Raw genomic sequence first — 18,635 nt, forward strand, 5'->3', positions numbered from 1 at the left:
GCGGTTCAACCAGACTAAACAAGGTGGTGTGAACACACCTGACAAATGTTTTTGACAAACCACAAAATCATTTTTAGAGAGGAACAGAGAATTGTGTATAAAATACGTATAAATTACGTTAGAGAACTTCTGTAAGCTCACTGGTTGTAATGTGTTGTATTTGTATCTTTTCTGATTTTAACTGATTACATTTAAATCACTTTCCTTTATCTGTCTTTCCTTTTTTTCCTCCCAGGAAGGAGAAGCAGGAAAAGAAGGAGAGGAAGGAGAAAAAACAGAAGGAGAAAGAAGAGAAGGAAAAGGAGAAAGAGAAGGAAAAAGAGAAAGAGAAGGAAAAGGAGAAAGAGAAGAAGGCTAAAGAGGAGGCGTAGGTTTGGTTTATTGGGATCCAGTTAGATATTGGAGGCTTTGTTTTCATAAATCAATGTGGCTGCAGTTTACTGTAATGAATTACTTAGTATTGAGACTGTATGGATAGACTTCCACAATCCACACAATCATTCATGTAGCAAATAAAAGTCATAATTCATTATTGTGTATGTGCCTAGTCCTAAGGAGATCGAAGTGGTTGATCCGGCAGGTAACACCTACTACTACTGGCTGTTTATTATCACCATCCCCGTCATGTACAACTGGACCCTGATCATAGCCAGGTAACACACACATACACAATAATCTTTTCCATTGACTACATTCAGTTTCCAACAACTTAACCTAACTTTTACCAAAACCTAACTGTACCCCAACCTTTACCATAAGTTAAAGCTGTGGTGACAGACCTTCTAGTGGTCCAAACAATGGTCCAAACAATGTCAGTGAGCTTCCAGTTTGTCCCTACAATGTCAGTGAGCTTCCAGTTTGTCCCTACAAAGTCATTGAGCTACCAGTTGTCCCTAAAATGTCAGTGTGCTACCAGTTTGCCCCTACACTGTCAGTGAGCTTCCAGTTTGTCCAAACCCAGATCTGTGAGCTTCCAGTTTGTCCCTACAAAGTCATTGAGCTACCAGTTGTCCCTAAAATGTCAGTGTGCTACCAGTTTGTCCCTACAATGTCAGTGAGCTTCCAGTTTGTCCCTACACTGTCAGTGAGCTTCCAGTTTGTCCAAACCCAGATCTGTGAGCTTCCAGTTTGTCCCTACAATGTCAGTGAGCTTCCAGTTTGTCCAAATAAGGTCAGTGAGCTTCCAGTTTGTCCCTACTATGTCAGTGAGCTACCAGTTTGTCCCTACAATGTCAGTGAGCTTCCAGTTTGTCCAAATAAGGTCAGTGGGCTACCAGTTTGTCCCTACAATGTCAGTGAGCTTCCAGTTTGTCCAAATAAGGTCAGTGGGCCACCAGTTTGTTCCTACAATGTCAGTGAGCTTCCAGTTTGTCCAAATAAGGTCAGTGAGCTACCAGTTTGTCCATACAATGTCAGTGAGCTTCCAGTTTGTCCAAATAAGGTCAGTGGGCCACCAGTTTGTTCCTACAATGTCAGTGAGCTTCCAGTTTGTCCAAACAACGTCAGTGAGCTACCAGTTTTGAGTCCCAATAATATCAGTTGGTTGGATTCCTGCAGAACCCCGGTTTGGGTCCTCCTAGGTTTTTATCCCCAGTGGGAATGAGCTCCCTAGTTTTTTGTTCCAGCAATCCCAAGTTTTGGTCCTCATTTTGTCAGATAGTATTAGGTTACTTTATAAGTAATACATGTGTGTTTTGTGTGTTTCAGGGCATGTTTTGAGGAGCTACAGACGGACTATCTTGTCTGGTGGTTCATCCTGGACTTTATCTCTGACCTCACCTACATCGCTGACATGATCTTCAGAACAAGGACCGGTCCGAAGGCACACACACAAACACACCAACAGATTGTTTGACGTACTGATGCATTACTATTGACATACATGGATAAATGACCCAAGTGTGTGTGTGCAGGTTACCTGGAGCAGGGTCTACTGGTGAAGGATGAGCAGAAACTGCGCGAGCGCTACATTAAAAGCTTCCAGTTCAAACTGGACCTGATCTCCATGATTCCCACCGACGTGATGTACCTCGTAATCGGCATCACCTACCCCGAGATCCGCCTCAACAAGCTCTTCAGGTTCAACAGGTACAAATACACACACATAAAACATTAAGTGCTTTATCAAATCATTGGTGCCCACTCATTTGGTACATCAGTAGCCAAAGGAGTACTCTGATAATTTATTTAAGTAAAAGGGAAATACTAAAATGTAAAATTAGTTAAAATGAATTCCTGCAGTAAAAGCATTTCAACACAATCCAACCAAGAGTTTAGATTTTTCAGTCGGTACTAAAGTGGTGGACCGACATAGAGCCGCTCTGCTAACATGACTAAATACTAATATTTTAACATGTCATTTAAAATTCTACACATACTTGAACAACAATGCAGACAAATTGCTGAGCTTGATATGTTTTTTTATCACACCTTTATTTTACCAGGCAAGGCCCGGCAGGAGACAAAGGGCTCCTGTACTGGCATTAAATAAAATAACATAAACAGACAGAAGGCGCAGGACAACAACACAATCACCCAGAAACCAAATAATAATAAAACAACGTGTCCTAAGCACAACAAGATCTTTTTGTTTGTTTCAGGATGCTGGAGTTCTTCCAGAGGACGGAGACCAGGACTAACTACCCCAACGCTCTCCGTATCTCCAACCTCGTCATGTACATCGTCATCATCATCCACTGGAATGCCTGCCTCTACTACTCCTTCTCCAAGGCCATCGGTGAGGTTGCTGGTTTGAATCCTGACTCCGGTTGTTTCATCGCTGGTTACTGTATAAAAGCCTCTGACACCTTGTGTTGTCCCTTTGCTCCAGGTTTTGGTTCCGACAGGTTTGTGTACCCTGACCCGGCAGATCCAGAGTTTGGTCGTCTGGTGAGGAAGTACGCCTACAGTATGTACTGGTCCACGCTGACGCTCACCACCATTGGAGAAACTCCGCCCCCCGTTGAGAACTCCGAGTACTTCTTTGTCGTCACTGACTTCCTGGTGGGTGTGGCTTAAAGAATAGTTTATTTGGTTTTATTGGTGCCGTTTTATTGGTACCGATGCAAAGACTTTCTGTATTCATAGCATAATAAAACATTTTCTAAATGGTAATTAGTAATACTTATTTAATAAAACATGCTAAATTACCAAGTGGATCAGCAGCCACACATAAACCTACAGTCCAAAATTACTAAAGCAGGAAAGCCACGTCTACGAGGCTAAGAATCTGACCAGATGTTTAACAGCTTTCAAACACGGGCCTACAAACACATTTGGTTCTTAAAAGGTCCTGAGGTTCAATTTCCAGCTCTTCTTTTGCAGCTTTACTCTGACATGAAATATTTCAATTCCACAATGTTCATTAAATTTGTATTACAACATTTCTACAAATATTGGTCCACTTGCAAAAGTAGATGAGGTTTTGATGTTTGTACATTGTAGCAGGTCAGAATACTTGTGAATTTGTTTAGACAGCGGTGTCACTTCTAAACAGATGTGGAATGCACCTAAATATTTTACTCAAATACTCTTTAGTTTACTCTTTATTTTATTGTATTTTAATTTTATGCTTATATCTGAAATAAGCATGTCTGTGTCTTGAGCACTGTCAACCATCATGTCAGTTCTTTATTCTCCTGCTGCTCCACCTTAAAACACTTGTTCATCATTAAAGGAGATTAATATTGTCCTCACCTTTGTTTGTTGTATAAACTGCTTTGGCATTTTTCATACAGTTGCATACACAGCAGATGTACCACACTAAAAAGTATATGATAATATTTCTGTTCTGTTCTCCTTCAGGTGGGCGTGTTGATCTTTGCCACCATCGTCGGTAACGTTGGTTCGATGATCACCAACATGAACGCTGCCAGAGCCGACTTCCAGGCTCGCATCGACGCCATCAAACAGTACATGAGCTTCCGAAAGGTGACATACTTAGTGAGGAGGTTATGTTTCAGTGCACGTGGTGCACAAAATTGTTTTAAGAAAAGTCATTAAAATAAAACGTCTCGCAGGGATGAACATCACACTTTTTAATTGCATTCATTTGATTAACTTCATTTGGCAGAAGCTTTTATCCAAAGCAAGCTACATCTGTTCTCCTGCATACAAACATCTTCTCACATCGCCACAGGTTTGACCTTTAACCCCTGCTCCACCTCTGTGCCCCCCCCCTCCAGGTAACTAAGGACCTGGAGAAGCGAGTGATCAAGTGGTTTGACTTCCTGTGGACCAATAAGAAAGCAGTGGATGAGAGGGAGGTGTTGAAGTACCTGCCTGACAAACTGAGAGCCGAGATTGCCATCAACGTCCACCTGGACACCCTCAAGAAGGTCTACACACACCTAACAACACTCCTCATTAAAAATCGATTGACAGAAAAAACAGCAGGGTTTCTGTTTTGTGTCGGCGTGCAGGTTCGTATCTTTGCAGACTGCGAGGCCGGTCTGTTGGTGGAGCTGGTGCTGAAGCTGCAACCTCAAGTCTACAGTCCAGGAGATTACATCTGTAAGAAAGGCGACATTGGCAGAGAGATGTACATCATCAAGGAGGGAAAACTCGCTGTTGTTGCTGACGACGGTATCACGCAGTTTGTCGTCCTGAGTGACGGAAGCTACTTTGGCGAGATCAGCATCCTGGCTATTAAAGGTAAACTGACGTTGGTTATTGCGTTAAGACATTAAGACATTTACAAAACATGCTCAGAAAAGTGGGACTTTGTACTCTGACAAGATTTTGATGAGTCATGTCCCAAAAGTTTCCTCCAAACCTCTCCGCAGCCCCATCGATCAAGAGCGCCATCTAAAAGGAGATTATACGTGTGGTCCTCGATTTGTCCACTCCAAAGGGATGACCGTGTTGCTCTGGATGTGGAGCTAGACGGCTGTTTGCTAACATGTTAGCATCAACTGATGTTTAAGACAGTGGTCCTCACGCCCCCCTTCACAAGCCAAAAAAGTATATCATATTCATGCATCTTTAGGTGTGCTCAACATCCACGACCCCCCTTAAGTGGCTCTAACTGCCCCCAGGGGGGCCCGCCACTCAGTTTTAGAGCCATTGGTTTAAGGTGACAATATGTCAGAGCTTTGCATTTGTTTTGGATGCACATCTTGCCGTTTTACCGCCACTTTTGGAATCCTGAGACCCAGGGCCAGCCCTGACAGTGTTGGAGCCCTAGGTGAGATTTGAAATTTGGTGCACCCAGTCCTAAAAAGTCCACCACAGTTGTTGGGGTCATCACTCCTCAGGAATTGTTAAAAAAGTTCATGCTCCGTATTTGTAATCAAAGCTCTTTTACACTACATCTGCATTCACCATTCACACACATTCATACACTGGCGGAACAGCCGCCAGGGGCAATTCAGGGTTCAGTATCTTGCCCAAGGACACTTCGACATGCAGCCTGGGGGAGGCAGGGATGGAACCGCCGACCTTCCAATTAACGACCAACCCGTTAATCTACCCCCTGAGCCACAGTCGCCCCAGTTCAGAAGCCAAACTCACAATTTTATTATTATAGATGACCTGTCAAGTCAATAATCATGGTCAGTAATGAAGAAGTGTGATCAGCCTCCACATCATGGCCTAAATTGGGAATGTGTCCTCCCATAAACTGTGTGTCGGCACAGATACTATTTTCTTGCATTGTAGTAAATTTATGGGGTAATTTTCCTGAAATGCAAGAGCACTGGTTTAGATTCAAAGGTGGTGGGGAAAGATGAAGAGGATTAAGCATTAAATACTTAATTTCCTGCCTTTATGGTGTGCAGAAATGTCTTAAAGGGAAACACAATATTCAGGCAGCAGGTGACAATTCAAAATATAAAGAAATATTAGACTATAATGCTGTAAGGCTCTCAGGCATTCTGTAGCTAATGCTTTAAATGTGTTTCTCCTGTAGATTAACTTTTCTAATTTAGTAAAACCCCTGCTGAGTCAGCACACTCTCCTCTTTTCAGTCTCTGTTTGGGGAAGTAACCTCTTTAAATGTGCATGTGGCACCTTTTCACCTCTATGATAAATTAATTAATTTTAATTCAGTTAGAAACTCCTGGACTTTAATAGCTCCTGTGTTTCAGCAGGATTTCTGCGCATTCAGAATCTCTCCCACATATCAAAAAATATTATAGGACCAACGTCATAATTTAATGAGAATTCATAATATTTTTATCTCTACCTGCCCTATAGCCTACTCTGCTGTGCATTACACTATTGCTCCGCTGTTAAACAGGCTATCCCCTTTAGACCGTATGACGGACACATTTAGGGACTGCATGCTGCATGTGAAACCGAAACCCACTGAAAACACTGATCAGGCAGAAATCTCACCACAAATTCACACACATGTTAACTTCAACATCTCTGATAAAGGGCAGCTCACAGTCCGGAACAGAGCAAGGCTCAGGTTGTTATTGATTTCTAACAGTCTATCTTGTTCTTTAACAGGCAGTAAGGCAGGAAACAGGAGGACAGCCAACATCAGGAGCATCGGTTACTCCGACCTCTTCTGTCTTTCCAAAGACGACCTGATGGAGGCGCTAACAGAGTATCCTGATGCTAAAGCTCTGTTGGAGGAGAAGGGAAGGCAGATTCTGATGAAGGATGGACTGCTGGACCTGGAGGTACAGTCATGTGATCTGATACAGTAACAAAACCGAACAACAAACAGGCTGATCTGCTAAAGTAACGTCATAACCGGTCTCGTCCTTTAGGTGGCAGCGCAGGGCCCCGATCCCAAAGAGATCGAGGAGAAGGTGGAGAAGATGACGAGCACGCTGGACGTCCTGCAGACGCGTTACGCCCGCCTGCTGGCCGAGCACGAAGCCACTCACAGCAAACTCAAACACCGAGTCACCAGGCTGGAGAGGAAGCTGGTACCACCGCCACGGGCCGACCAGCCGGGAGATGCTCCGCCCCCGTCAACACCTGAGCCACAGACAACTAAAGAAGAAGAAGAGAAGAAGTAGGGTGAAGAGGAGCAGCAGATGTTAGATTTTAGACACTGGGTTAGCCAGAAGGGTGGGGAACATGTTCTGACATTATATTGGATGAAACTCAAATATTTACAAAACTCAGAGACACATTTCTGTTCCTCAAAGTTAGATTAATCTTACATCCCTTTAAGTTCAATCAAGGTTGCTGTTCACTTTATGTTACATCAGTTCACTTAATGTAGTTCACGGCACTCTGATTATATATTATTACAGTAGTTAACTGATCTGAATAATCATTGTGCACAACATGTAATTCTGCTTTATGAGCAACACTTCCTGGAAGAGTCACGATTTTCCTCCAAATTCATTAAAATGTTGTAAACATACAAGCTGACAGTTGTGTTTACACTGGAAACAAACTGAAGTCAAAGTGGACTGACTCCAGATCAGTTGACTGCCTGTACGTAAAGGAACTGCTGCGTCAGCGGAGCACAAGAGGACGACCGAGCTTCAGGACAAGTGAGGGAGAGACAGAAAGTGTTTCTTATGTTTGTAGCAAATATTTCTTCTATTTCTAAACTTTGTAACTGTAATGTAATATATATTAAATAATAAGCGCCACATCTGTTCCTCAAGATCGTTTCTACATCCCAACAACAGTCCGGCACGTTTATGAGTCTGTCAGCGTTATAAAAACATATTTAAAGGTTCAGTGTGTACGTTTTAGTGGTGAGGGTTGCAAATTGCAAACAGCTGCTCAGTCACCGCTCACACTTCTGTTTGCAAGCGAGCAGGAGAAGCTACAGTGGCAGACACAGCTCTGTCCGCTCTTTGTCCAAATTTCTCTTCTTGTCTTGCTTCTAATAAACCAGACGACTACTATTACATCTAGTACTTCTAATTCTTCTTTGTATATATTTATATTCTCTGTAGGTCTGTTTGTCCTGTTCATGCTACTGTAAAAACATGATGTATGTAGATAGAAATGTCTCATTGTAAGGTAATAAAACATAATGGTCCATTATGTAAGGTCTTTATACACCACTGAAAACATAGCTATGGATCTTATATTGCATTTCTGTCAATTAATCCTCAGAGATATTACACACTGAACCTTTAAACAAACAGCTAATCTGAGAACCTCCACTTAGTTTAACTTAATCTGAATCTGATGTGTCGTGTCTTTGCAATATTTAAAATAAAATTGATTTTATTTCATTTTCATTTCACTGACTTTTATCCAGACAGACTCTGCTGGGATTGGCTGTAGAACAAGCTTCAATTCATAGATCACCTGCTTTAAAACCATCAGAGGTCAAAGGTCAGCAGATATGACCGCAGCCTGCATGTACATCCCTAGTTTTTTTGTTTTTCTATAAAGAAGATTTTGCCTTTCCTGTATATGTTTATTTTTCTCTGAGGGCTTGGCCGGCCAGTCACATCACTGCTTTGTGTAAAAAGTTGTTAAAGCTACTTAGCAAAAACATGAACCAAACTAACTCTGGAAGCACTGCGCTGAAATAAAGATATTTTATAAGGAAAGACGGATCTGCCTCTCTTATTTCACACAGCTGTGCTGAAACTATCTACCTACCTAGTAGGCCTAGTGAATATGCACTATTACCACTACAGCTGCTACTTCTAAAGTACTTTTATTACCTACAGACTTCTACAAATTTTTTGTCTTCATTTTAAAAAATCTATTTTATTTATTTGAATGCTTGTGTGAGTATATTTAAATGACTACTTTATTACATTTAATTAATTAAGCGCTGCATTTTATTATCCAAACAAACGTCAGGATTTTTTTCTTCCTTCATGAATGAAACGTCCAGCTTTTTGTCGTTGACACGTCGCACCGCCTGCGTGTCTCTGTGCGCGCTGGGATTTGTAGTTCTCTTCTCATTAAAACCTCCAGGCTGTGCAAGCAGCATAGGTTTACAGGACTACAAGTGCCGGCATGCACCGGGTTGCTCTGCGCATGACAACGCAACGGGCTCCGCTGCTGCTGTAGAGTGCTGAGGTGTGTTTTACGCGATGCTGCTTAATTTACTCTTCTCTTGGTTATTTAATCTATAACATTTAGCTACAGCAGCTCAGCTTAATGTTTATATTTTAATAACGGCTCTTTGATGCGTGTGACGTTTGTTTCCGCCTGTTTTTACAGCTAGTTTTATTGACAGCTAGCCGGCTAGCTACGGCTAAGCTAACAGTTTGAACTGAGCCGTTGACGTTGACCAGCTCGGTCGATGTCGCTCAGTTCACTAGTTCACTAGTACATTATTGGTTAAATAGTGAGGCAGCGGGTCACTGTGGGTTACTGGTGTGTCTTGTAGCTGCTACAACAACATGTTAGCTGGACAAACAGCCGGACAAAGGTGTGTTTAAGGACTCTGTGTGCTATCTCCTGTCACCAGACTCCAGTCAAAAATCTGCTCATTTACTGCTGCTGTGCTACAATCTTTAATAGAGGTACTTACATATGGTCTGATATAACGAGGAGGGGATTATTCTATAACACAGAAACATTAATGGGCTTTTATTAAGTTTTTCCTTTAGGGGAAAACGGACAACTACCTTCCTGCAGCCTTCACACAACGACAAAATGTTACACGGTGTGCTGACACAAACTAAACAAGTTGGGAGACATTTCTGCAAGAAGAATGAAACTTTCATTACAACCCAAATCAAACAGCTGGACCGTCTAAGATAAGATATTAAGGCCCCATCTACGCCACTTCGTTAATATGATCTCCGTCCACACCATCGTCTTAGCTGCATATCAGACTTGATGTGCATCTATATTAAAACGACTGAAAACGCTCATCTAGTGGCTGTTCACATGCGCGTGCTGGTGTAAACATAAGACAGATGGTCTATTCCAAAGTTCCAGATGATTTGGCGAAAGAATAAAGTTCTACAGACGAAGAATCAGTCCAGATTTTATATTGCATGGACCGTTAACGAGCTGGGACTGTTGACTGAATGAAACATTGGAGGTAAAAGCGACTATGGCCGTGGAGAACATGCTGGGAGCCATCGCAAAGTAAATACGTTGACATACACAGCACTGTACAAGATATTTCTATAAAAAAAAATACCAAGTCAGAAACTCTGTCACCAGTATCGGCTTACGACTTATGAGACCCAATCAGAGAGCTGAGCGTGAGCGGCTGCGTCATGGTTTCTAAAGTCCGGCAGCGTTTTATCGTTTTTCTCCGTTTTAGGTCTTCGCTTTAGCTGTTTTAGTGTGGACGGGAGGTGCAAACAGAGCAAAAGGTCTGTTTTAAAACCAAAAGGCAGCAGTGTGGACGGGGCCTGTAGTGGACATCCAGGTTGGCACAGCAGCACAGAGGAATGAAAAGAAAGAGGCACAAAATATAATGAAAGTGCTGTAGTGTCAGTTATCTCTCTACGTAGATGAGTGAATAAATATATTTACACTCTAAACACTCAAATACAGTAACAGTAACTTGTTATTGTAAAAGTAAATAATGAATTAATGTAAAATCAAAGTAGAATCAAATTTACATGACTGCTGAACAAAGAACCTAACTGTTTAAATACGGATTAATTGTAAAAGTGAAGTACGTTCAACACCCGTCTCCCCGTCATATTCCCCACCTGTAGCGTTTCGGAGGCGGTTGCCATGGAGCCAGCCTGGCGGCAGCAGGGCAGGGGGCGTGGCCGGGGCCAGGAGGCTCTGGGTGAAAGGTCACGACCCCTGCAGAAGGAGAGAGAGAAGCCGGGGGCCGCTGCAGCAGGAGCGTGGGGGGCAGGACGAGGAGGGCGGACAAAGTCCGCCGCGGCGCCTGAACCTCAGCGCGGTGAGGACGGACTCGTTAACGCTGTCCTGGCGTGTTTCTTACAGAATATGAGCTGGCGTGATGAAATCCTCTGAACAGGAAACGGCCACAACTTACGGCAGTTTTTATCTGATCTTCCTCTCTGTGTGTGGCCGCCAGGCGTGTCGGTCCAGTCCAAGTTTGAGGAGATCAGGAAGTCCAACCAGGCTGCTGCTCAGCGATTGGTGGAGAGCCGTATCAGCTGCTCCTCCTCTGATGAAGACGACGACGACGACGATGATGGAGCTGTTGACCATAATGATGGAAAGAGAGGGAAGATCCTCTCATCGACCTTCACCACCTACACCGACCAGACAGGTGAGCCAGGTGTTACTATAGCAACAGCAGGTTACTTAGACACAACCCTTTTAATAGTTAAGTTAATAGTTCATCCAGTTTTTGTCGTTGCTGAATTTTTTGTTTTACAGTCCGACACATAAAAACCACAGCTCGTCAAGCTTTACCTGTACTGCTGTGTGGACTTTATTTCCTTTGGACCGAGCTGGGCTAGCTGCTTCCCCCTGTTTCCAGTCTTTATGCTAAGCTAAGCTAAGCAGGGGCTTTAGCTTAACGTTCAGAGTGGAGAAGAAGAGGGTCAAACGGTTCCTGTAATATCTGTCTGTCTGCAGGTGGTGACGCCACAGGTCTGCTCAGAACCGGTCAGTACGTCAGTGACCTGTTTCAGTCTGGAGCTCTCACCTGTCTGATCTGCATCGCCTCCGTCAAGAGGACCCAGGCGGTGAGGAACGCACGCACAGATTTTCATTATTAAAATATTTGGCGAATCATTTTCTGTTCAGTTTTTTTTTGTTGTTGTTGCTTCCTTTCAGTCAAACACTGTCACTACTGCAGCAGCAGCAGGAAGATCTGTAGCTCCGAATGGACGAGTCAAGCTTTTAGCCAAACATTAAGTAAATGAACCTTTAATGTCCGGATCACACTGATTCAGTATATTACTGGGATTTAATTTTAAACACAGCCAGTGAGTACTGACAAAGACGTGATACCTGCTCAATAGTGGCCCTTACTGGTTCGACCGTTATGATCATGAACGGGTGTTAAGTTTCATCCCATGTGATATTAAAAGTTCTTGAATTTAATTTGGTGAACTTTCCAGAAACCCTGTAGAAAGAGCCGGACCGCAGAGTGTTGGATCCGTTCTGTAGACGCCTGCAGCTCCTTCAGTTTCAACATGCTGCAGTCTGAGGACAGTCAAAGCTAACCTCTCTCTCTCTCTCTCTCCCCCCAGGTGTGGAGCTGCTCCAGCTGTTTCTCTCTCTTCCACCTGCCCTGTATTCAGAAATGGGCCAGAGACTCTGCCTTCCTCGTCTCCTCTGTCACTGATGAAGACTTCGGTCAGAAGCAGCATCCCTGGCCCTGGTGAGGACAACACACCTGACGCCTCTTTTGTTTTTAGGTTATCTTTCTTGTCCTTTGTTGTAAGTTTGTTTGAGTGTCTAAACCTCAGGAGATGATCTAAGATGAAGACATTAGGCACCGTTTTTTAAAGATATCTTATATAATTTAATGGTGGACATTAGGACCCAGCAGAAAACATCATGTGACGTGTAAAGTGTCTGAAGTTTTCACATCCACTCAGGGAGATGTACCGGTACACAAACGGCTTTACCTGAAGTTCAGTCAGCTCCACTTCCCTCTGTGGGCTCCTCAGTCCTTAACACCTCCATCCAGGATGCCACCAGACTCTGTGTTTTATGACGTGCATGTTTGTTTTGGTACGAGAACACGTTTTCTCTGGATTTGGTGGGTCTTCTACCTGCAGAGCTCCTGTGGTTAGTGAGCATGGATTTACTCAGTCGTCAGGTTTCTGCTTCTTCCTGTCTGTCAAACAGGAAAAATCTTTTTGTTGTTTGTCCTTGTAGCTTTAGATTTGCCCAGAGAAAATTAATCTTTAACATTTCTGATGGTAGATTCATAGTTTGAGTCATTTTATAAAGTCAAAGATTCAAACATGATCCTTTCAGATGTACAATCAGCTTGTCTTGTCATTATTGAATATTTGGGCCGTTGGTTGGACCAAACAAGACATCAGACATTTTAACTGTTGTGATGTTTTACAGCCAAATGATTAAAGCATGATGAATCACAGATGAATCAGTTATAAGAATCATCAGTTACATCTCTAATCTTTCCTAATTTTCTGTCCGCAGTCCAAAGTGTCGAGCAGAATATCCTCCGAGTGCCACGCCCAACAGGTACGTATTATAAATTCACTGTATGAAGTTTTAACAACACCTGTGGATGTCCGCAACAAATTCACACTGTACAACCTCTAACAACACCTGTGGATGTCCGCAACAAAGGCCAGGTCTATTTTTAAGAAATGTTGTTATGGGCTGGCCCAACTGGACCCATACAGACTGTGAGATGGACATATCAAAGGCACTAACACAAAGGCTGAGAGAGTAAGTAAATCATCATCCAGATGTTGCTGCTCATCAGGCATGAGCGTATGGATGCTTTACAGATATCAGAGAGCAACCTCTGCTGTGTTGTCTGAGCACTGTGTGTTAATCTCAGGCGTTGGCCTGCATGCGTACAGTTTTGGTCTGTGACATGTTCAGAAGCTCTGCTGTGGGAGAACAGCGTCCTTTTCCTGTTGTAAATGAATCTGTAGACTTCCTCCCACATCTGAGGACAACAGCTGTGATCGGTGACTGTTCATTTCAGTTAGTCAAATTTAAAACGGACGACGATTCACATGATGAAATGTATGAAAATGTCCCCAGAAACCTGAAGATTAAACATACATGAATACAGTCTGTTGCAGTCCAGCAGAGGGCTCCACACTCCAGACAGTACGAAACGTTAAGAAGTCAGACTAAAGTTTCTATAAAGACTTAAAGCAGTGGAGCTGGTTTCTTTCAAAATAAGTCTTTTCAGGGAAACAACTTTGAAACTGAATCAAAGCTCAGTTCAGACAAACTTTAATGTCAAAATGGTGACATTGTAATTCTTGTGCTCAAGGGAATTGTTATTTTATTAGTAATGTTTTTTAAGCAAAGAGTCTGAGTTAATGATTGGGGAAAATAATCATCGGATTAGATTTAGTTTTTTGTTGAAGTCCTAAGCTGCTGCAAGTTTGTTTACGTTTACCTTTTTCTGTGTGTGTGCTGTGTTCAGGTACATGTGTTACTGTGGGAAGCTGCAGGATCCTCCAGCTGACCCCTGGTTGGCCCCTCATTCCTGCGGCTCCGTCTGTCAGAAGGAGCTCAAACCCACATGTGGACACACCTGTCTGCTGCTCTGTCACCCGGGTAACCACACACACAACCTTGTTTATTGCCTTGTTAATGTCAGCGTAATTAACGGATTAATTACCATCAATAAACACGTGTATTTTCAGGTCCGTGCCCTCCGTGTCCAAAGATGGTGGCAGTTTCCTGTATGTGTGGCAAAGCTAAGCCCCTCCCCCGTCGCTGTAGCAACAAGGTACGCATAAAAAGAAGAAAAGATCAAAAGTTTAAAGCTTTAAACTTTGTTATTGACGTGTTTCACTGGACTGGATTTGACTGATGAAAATGATCCAATCAGAAGCGGCGAAAGATGATTGGCGGCTTGAAATGATAAACGAGTGAAGACTGCAGGGCTAACTGTGTGTGTGTGTGTTGTCTCTCCAGGCCTGGTCGTGTCAGAAGCAGTGCAGCAAGTTGTTACCCTGTAAACAGCACACCTGTACGCAGCCCTGTCACACAGGTACACACACAGATCCAGACACAGCCACAAGTTCTGTTTCTGAACAGTGACAGACACTGTTCACTATGATGTGCACTGTATTTACTGTAGTTCTGTAGTTTGAGTGTCTGAAATTTATCCTCCATATATGTTCCAGTCCAATACTGGAACAGAAAAACTAAATGTCTCTACTCAACCCTACCAATCCCACAATGCAATGCATCACATTTTATAGATGTGAAAATTACTGTGTCGTAACAGTGATGCTACAAAATGATTATGATAAGTGTCAAACACAGGCTGTATAAAACATGGACATAGTTGCCATGATGTCACCCTTAGGTTTCTGTAAGTGTGAAGCTCACTGTGTCGCCATCTTGGCAGTGCCTGACTCAAAGAGTTGGAGCTGAGGTGAGCTGAATGAAGCCTGGTTGCTGCAGACCTGTGATGGAACCCATCTGCCACATTTAAAGTGGCCAAGCCCTTTATTATAAATTACTTTAAGTAATAAAATAATTTAAATGGGTGAGTTAAATAAAAATCCACCCCTGAACATGAAAGGGGAAATTAGTAATTGAGACAAACGGTTTGTCGACTCACTACTTCTGCCCTCAGTGGACTGATCTCACTAGGTTCACTTCAGTTTTTTATACAAAAGGAACGACCCTTATGATTGCGGGCCGCCGTGTTATTGATGAAGTTATCAGCCGCTAAGGACCGCCAACATGGCCGCCTGTAACTCCTGTCTGTGTCTGTCAGAGTGCTCCCCCTGTCCAAGAGTCAGCGTGCAGAAATGTGTGTGTGGACGAGAGAAAGCAGAGAGACCCTGCGCCAGCCCTCGGTGGAACTGTCAGCAGGTACTACTGCACTCAAAATACAGTAATAATGTACTGTTACACTGTGATACTGCTCTCTGCTGGACTGTTAGGCTTCACAATGTCAGCAGGCACTACTACACTCATAATACTGCACTTTTATACAGTAAAACTGCTCTCTGCTGGACTGTTAGGGTCCACACTGTCAGCAGATAATACTAAACTGATAATAGTGCAATACTGTACTGTAATACTGCTCTCTGCTGGACTGTTATGGTCCACACTGTCAGCTGGTACTACTACACACATAATACTTCAATACTGCACTTTTATACTGTAATACTGCTCTCTGCTGGACTGTTAAGCTGATGATACACAGCAACTTTTAGAGCAATCGTGCTGGGCAACGTTGCTGTCAGTGGTAATGAGTAGGGATGGGGATCGTTAATTTTTATTGATATTGATACCCTTATTGAGACTGTTTAACGATCTGATTCTTTATCGATACCACTATCGATACTTTACTATTATTTAGTGATGGTTATTTAGTAAAACCAGGCATGAGGTTGGCCTGCACGGTATGTGGAAAATATTCAGTGTGCGATAACGTTATATATTGAGATGACATATCACTTGCGATAAATAAACATATGTTAAAGTGTGCATATTAACTGCCTAGTTGTTTTTATTTTAATATTTTAAATACAGCTAAATGTTGTTTTTAGAGCATTAATGTTTACAACAGCAAAGTAACTGAATAACTTTATCTGACATCACAAGTAGTGAGTGATGTTTAGAAATAATATCAGTCTGTATCAGTCCCTCCTCCTCTTTTCGCTGGCTGCAGGTAATGTTACCAGGTAGAAGGAGGTGCGGCTGGTTTGTCTCAGCCAGCAGTTGAGTTTTTAAGACTACAGACCAGTCTGTGCTCCAGACAGACAGCTTTCTATTTAGCTTGTTTTTAACATTTGGCTAATGCCAAGCTAGCGTTAGCTGTGGTTATATAAAACAGGATGATATGCTGAAGACAGAGATGATTTAATTACCATTTCTACATGTTTAACGTTACCTTACAGACCGGTGTGTTGATAAAGTATTGTCTTTTTACTTGCGAAGTTTTATCGCATGTACTTACAGTAACGAGCGCAGCTGTCATCAACTAACGTTACAGTAGATTCCACCGCGACGGTGCAGCCTGTCGCTCAGCTGCCGCTGTGTGTGTGTGTGTGTGTGCGCGCGCTCCTCCACACAGAGAGCAGGCAGAGACTGCAACCTGATGATTTTCTTATCCATTGCGTTTCAAATTAAATTAGATTTGACGCTCGAAATTTAACGTTACATCATAGGACCCGCAAGTCTCGATAGCAGTATCAATAAGCTCGAACCTTATTGATTTTCGGGTTTTGAGAAATTTTGGATCCGGTTCCTTTTGGAACCGGATCTTGATCCCCATCCTTAGTAATGAGTAAAGATTACTACCGTAATCCCCTTCCCCCACCACTTTGCCACCTGCTGATAGTTGGACTTGCCACTAGCAAGACTCCTCATAAAGTTGCCCCGTGCATCATCAGCTTTAGGCTCCACACTGTCAGCAGGCACTACTACACACATAATACTGTAATTCTGTAATACTGCTCTCTGCTGGACTGTTGGGCTCCACGCTATCAGCAGGTACTACTACACATATAATACTGCAATACTGTACGGTAATTCTGTAATACTGCTCTCTGCTGGACTGTTGGGCACCACGCTGTCAACAGGTACTACTACACAAATAATATTGTAATACTGCACTTTTATACTTTAATGCTTCACTCTGCTTGACTGTTACTGTCCACACTGTCAGCAGGTACTACTAAGCTGATAATAGTGCAATACTGTACTGTAATACCGCTCTCTGCAGGACTGTTAGGGTCCACACTGTCAGGGGCTGTAGGTGACCTGAATTCAAACTTGGAAGCTGTGTTGTTGCCGGGTTTTTTGTTGTTTTTACTGTTTATTTTAAAGGTTAGCTAACTTGGCGTTAGCATATTGCGCGGCTAATGTGGTTAGTAGGCTCGGCGATGTTGGACTAACGGTGTGATACTCGGGGACAGTCGAGAGAAACTGTGAACGATAGGCCTCATTTGAAGCTCAAGCTCAGCAAATAACAGCCTGCAGCTGTTTTTCATGTTGCTTTCTGGGAATTTAGTTATAACGTTAATACAGGCCCGTGGTTAGTTGTGGACAGCCCTTTCTGCTTCGCACTGCTGTGTGTTGGGGTGTGTGTTTGCATTGTCATTAATTGAATGATAGACTTAATCTGAACGATATTTGCTCTCTCAATTCGGGTACTTCCTTTAGTATACTAACATGCTGTAAACTGCGGACCCTATGTACTTACTTGCTTAGTGCGTAAATTTTGAGAGGGTAGTGTTGTCTCAAATAAAGCGCTGCTGTTGTGCACTAACCGGAAATGACTATCGCAAGATTGCACAATCCCCCCAGCACAGATACTGCCTGCAGAGCTCAAAATAACAGCCAGGCTTTATCACCCAAAATAAAATGCTCAGAATTGGGTTTATTGCCAAGTTCAAACATACAAGTAATTTTCTTTGGTATATTGGTGCAGAAATAAAAGCAATAGAAAGCAAGTAGTGTAAGCACAACTGTACACTAACAATGTAATGTCAGATTTTATGATGATCAAAAGTGTATTTAGTGATGAAATAGTGTACGAAACTTGTAAAAGACGTTCTGTTGTTGGCCCCTCTCTCTGCTGCTTTCTGCTTCTCCCGTGTTGTTGGTCCCGCCCACTTCCACAAGTGTCCAGCGTTCCACACTCAACTTTCTGGCCGTTATGACTGCGCCATCGGGGTATTCTCAGTGCTCTGCATTTTGCCATACTTCTCAGTGTGAACGCACTTACGCACTCAAAATAGTACATTTAAGTATGGAAGTGTGCAAATTGAGACACAGCTACTGTCAAACTACAAAAATAAGTTGACAGTGTTGTTGGCTAGCACCCAGCAGCTATCTTGCTCCGAACATAATGCTGCTGTTAGCGGCTCACTGTGCAGTGAGGTGAGATCCAGAGACACTGTTACTATGCTGTAGGGCACCAAATTACTTAATTGATGAAAAATGCGATAATACCGCATACTGTTGAATCCCCCCTCCTCTTCCCTCTGTTCCCTCCTCTCTCAGGTGTGTGGTTCTCTCCTCTCCTGTGGGAATCACACCTGTGAGGTTGTCTGCCATGATGGAGTTTGTCCTCCGTGTCCTCGCTCAGTCAGCAGATCCTGTCCCTGCGGCAAGACCAGTGAGAGAACACACACACACACACACACACACACACA

At 43.0% G+C, this 18,635-nt stretch overlaps 3 protein-coding genes across 5 annotated transcripts in view; 2 read left to right on the plus strand and 1 right to left on the minus strand.

Annotated features, from left to right (window-relative positions):
* The window catches only part of cnga1b (cyclic nucleotide gated channel subunit alpha 1b), a 9,441-nt gene extending 2,375 nt beyond the window's left edge, over nucleotides 1-7,066 (plus strand). The window contains exons 3-13 of the mRNA XM_046065185.1: nucleotides 236-367; nucleotides 549-653; nucleotides 1,708-1,814; nucleotides 1,914-2,088; nucleotides 2,601-2,737; nucleotides 2,831-3,003; nucleotides 3,805-3,930; nucleotides 4,185-4,337; nucleotides 4,422-4,653; nucleotides 6,454-6,629; nucleotides 6,720-7,066. Of these exons, the coding sequence (XP_045921141.1) occupies nucleotides 236-367; nucleotides 549-653; nucleotides 1,708-1,814; nucleotides 1,914-2,088; nucleotides 2,601-2,737; nucleotides 2,831-3,003; nucleotides 3,805-3,930; nucleotides 4,185-4,337; nucleotides 4,422-4,653; nucleotides 6,454-6,629; nucleotides 6,720-6,974 (1,771 nt within the window). The 3' untranslated portion in view covers nucleotides 6,975-7,066. The remainder of the gene's footprint in view (nucleotides 1-235; nucleotides 368-548; nucleotides 654-1,707; nucleotides 1,815-1,913; nucleotides 2,089-2,600; nucleotides 2,738-2,830; nucleotides 3,004-3,804; nucleotides 3,931-4,184; nucleotides 4,338-4,421; nucleotides 4,654-6,453; nucleotides 6,630-6,719) is intronic.
* LOC123980197 (zinc finger protein 239-like) overlaps nucleotides 1-18,635 on the minus strand; it is a 387,571-nt gene that overhangs the window by 175,120 nt on the left and 193,816 nt on the right. The gene's annotated exons all lie outside the window — the stretch shown is intronic.
* LOC123980227 overlaps nucleotides 11,416-18,635 on the plus strand; it is a 9,875-nt gene continuing 2,655 nt past the window's right edge. The window contains exons 1-8 of the mRNA XM_046064521.1: nucleotides 11,416-11,525; nucleotides 12,036-12,166; nucleotides 12,958-13,002; nucleotides 13,931-14,064; nucleotides 14,154-14,239; nucleotides 14,428-14,503; nucleotides 15,242-15,339; nucleotides 18,484-18,598. Of these exons, the coding sequence (XP_045920477.1) occupies nucleotides 12,130-12,166; nucleotides 12,958-13,002; nucleotides 13,931-14,064; nucleotides 14,154-14,239; nucleotides 14,428-14,503; nucleotides 15,242-15,339; nucleotides 18,484-18,598 (591 nt within the window). The 5' untranslated portion in view covers nucleotides 11,416-11,525; nucleotides 12,036-12,129. The remainder of the gene's footprint in view (nucleotides 11,526-12,035; nucleotides 12,167-12,957; nucleotides 13,003-13,930; nucleotides 14,065-14,153; nucleotides 14,240-14,427; nucleotides 14,504-15,241; nucleotides 15,340-18,483; nucleotides 18,599-18,635) is intronic.

This window comes from Micropterus dolomieu, linkage group LG12, assembly GCF_021292245.1.
Source record: "Micropterus dolomieu isolate WLL.071019.BEF.003 ecotype Adirondacks linkage group LG12, ASM2129224v1, whole genome shotgun sequence".
NCBI classification, from domain to species: Eukaryota; Metazoa; Chordata; class Actinopteri; order Centrarchiformes; family Centrarchidae; genus Micropterus; species Micropterus dolomieu.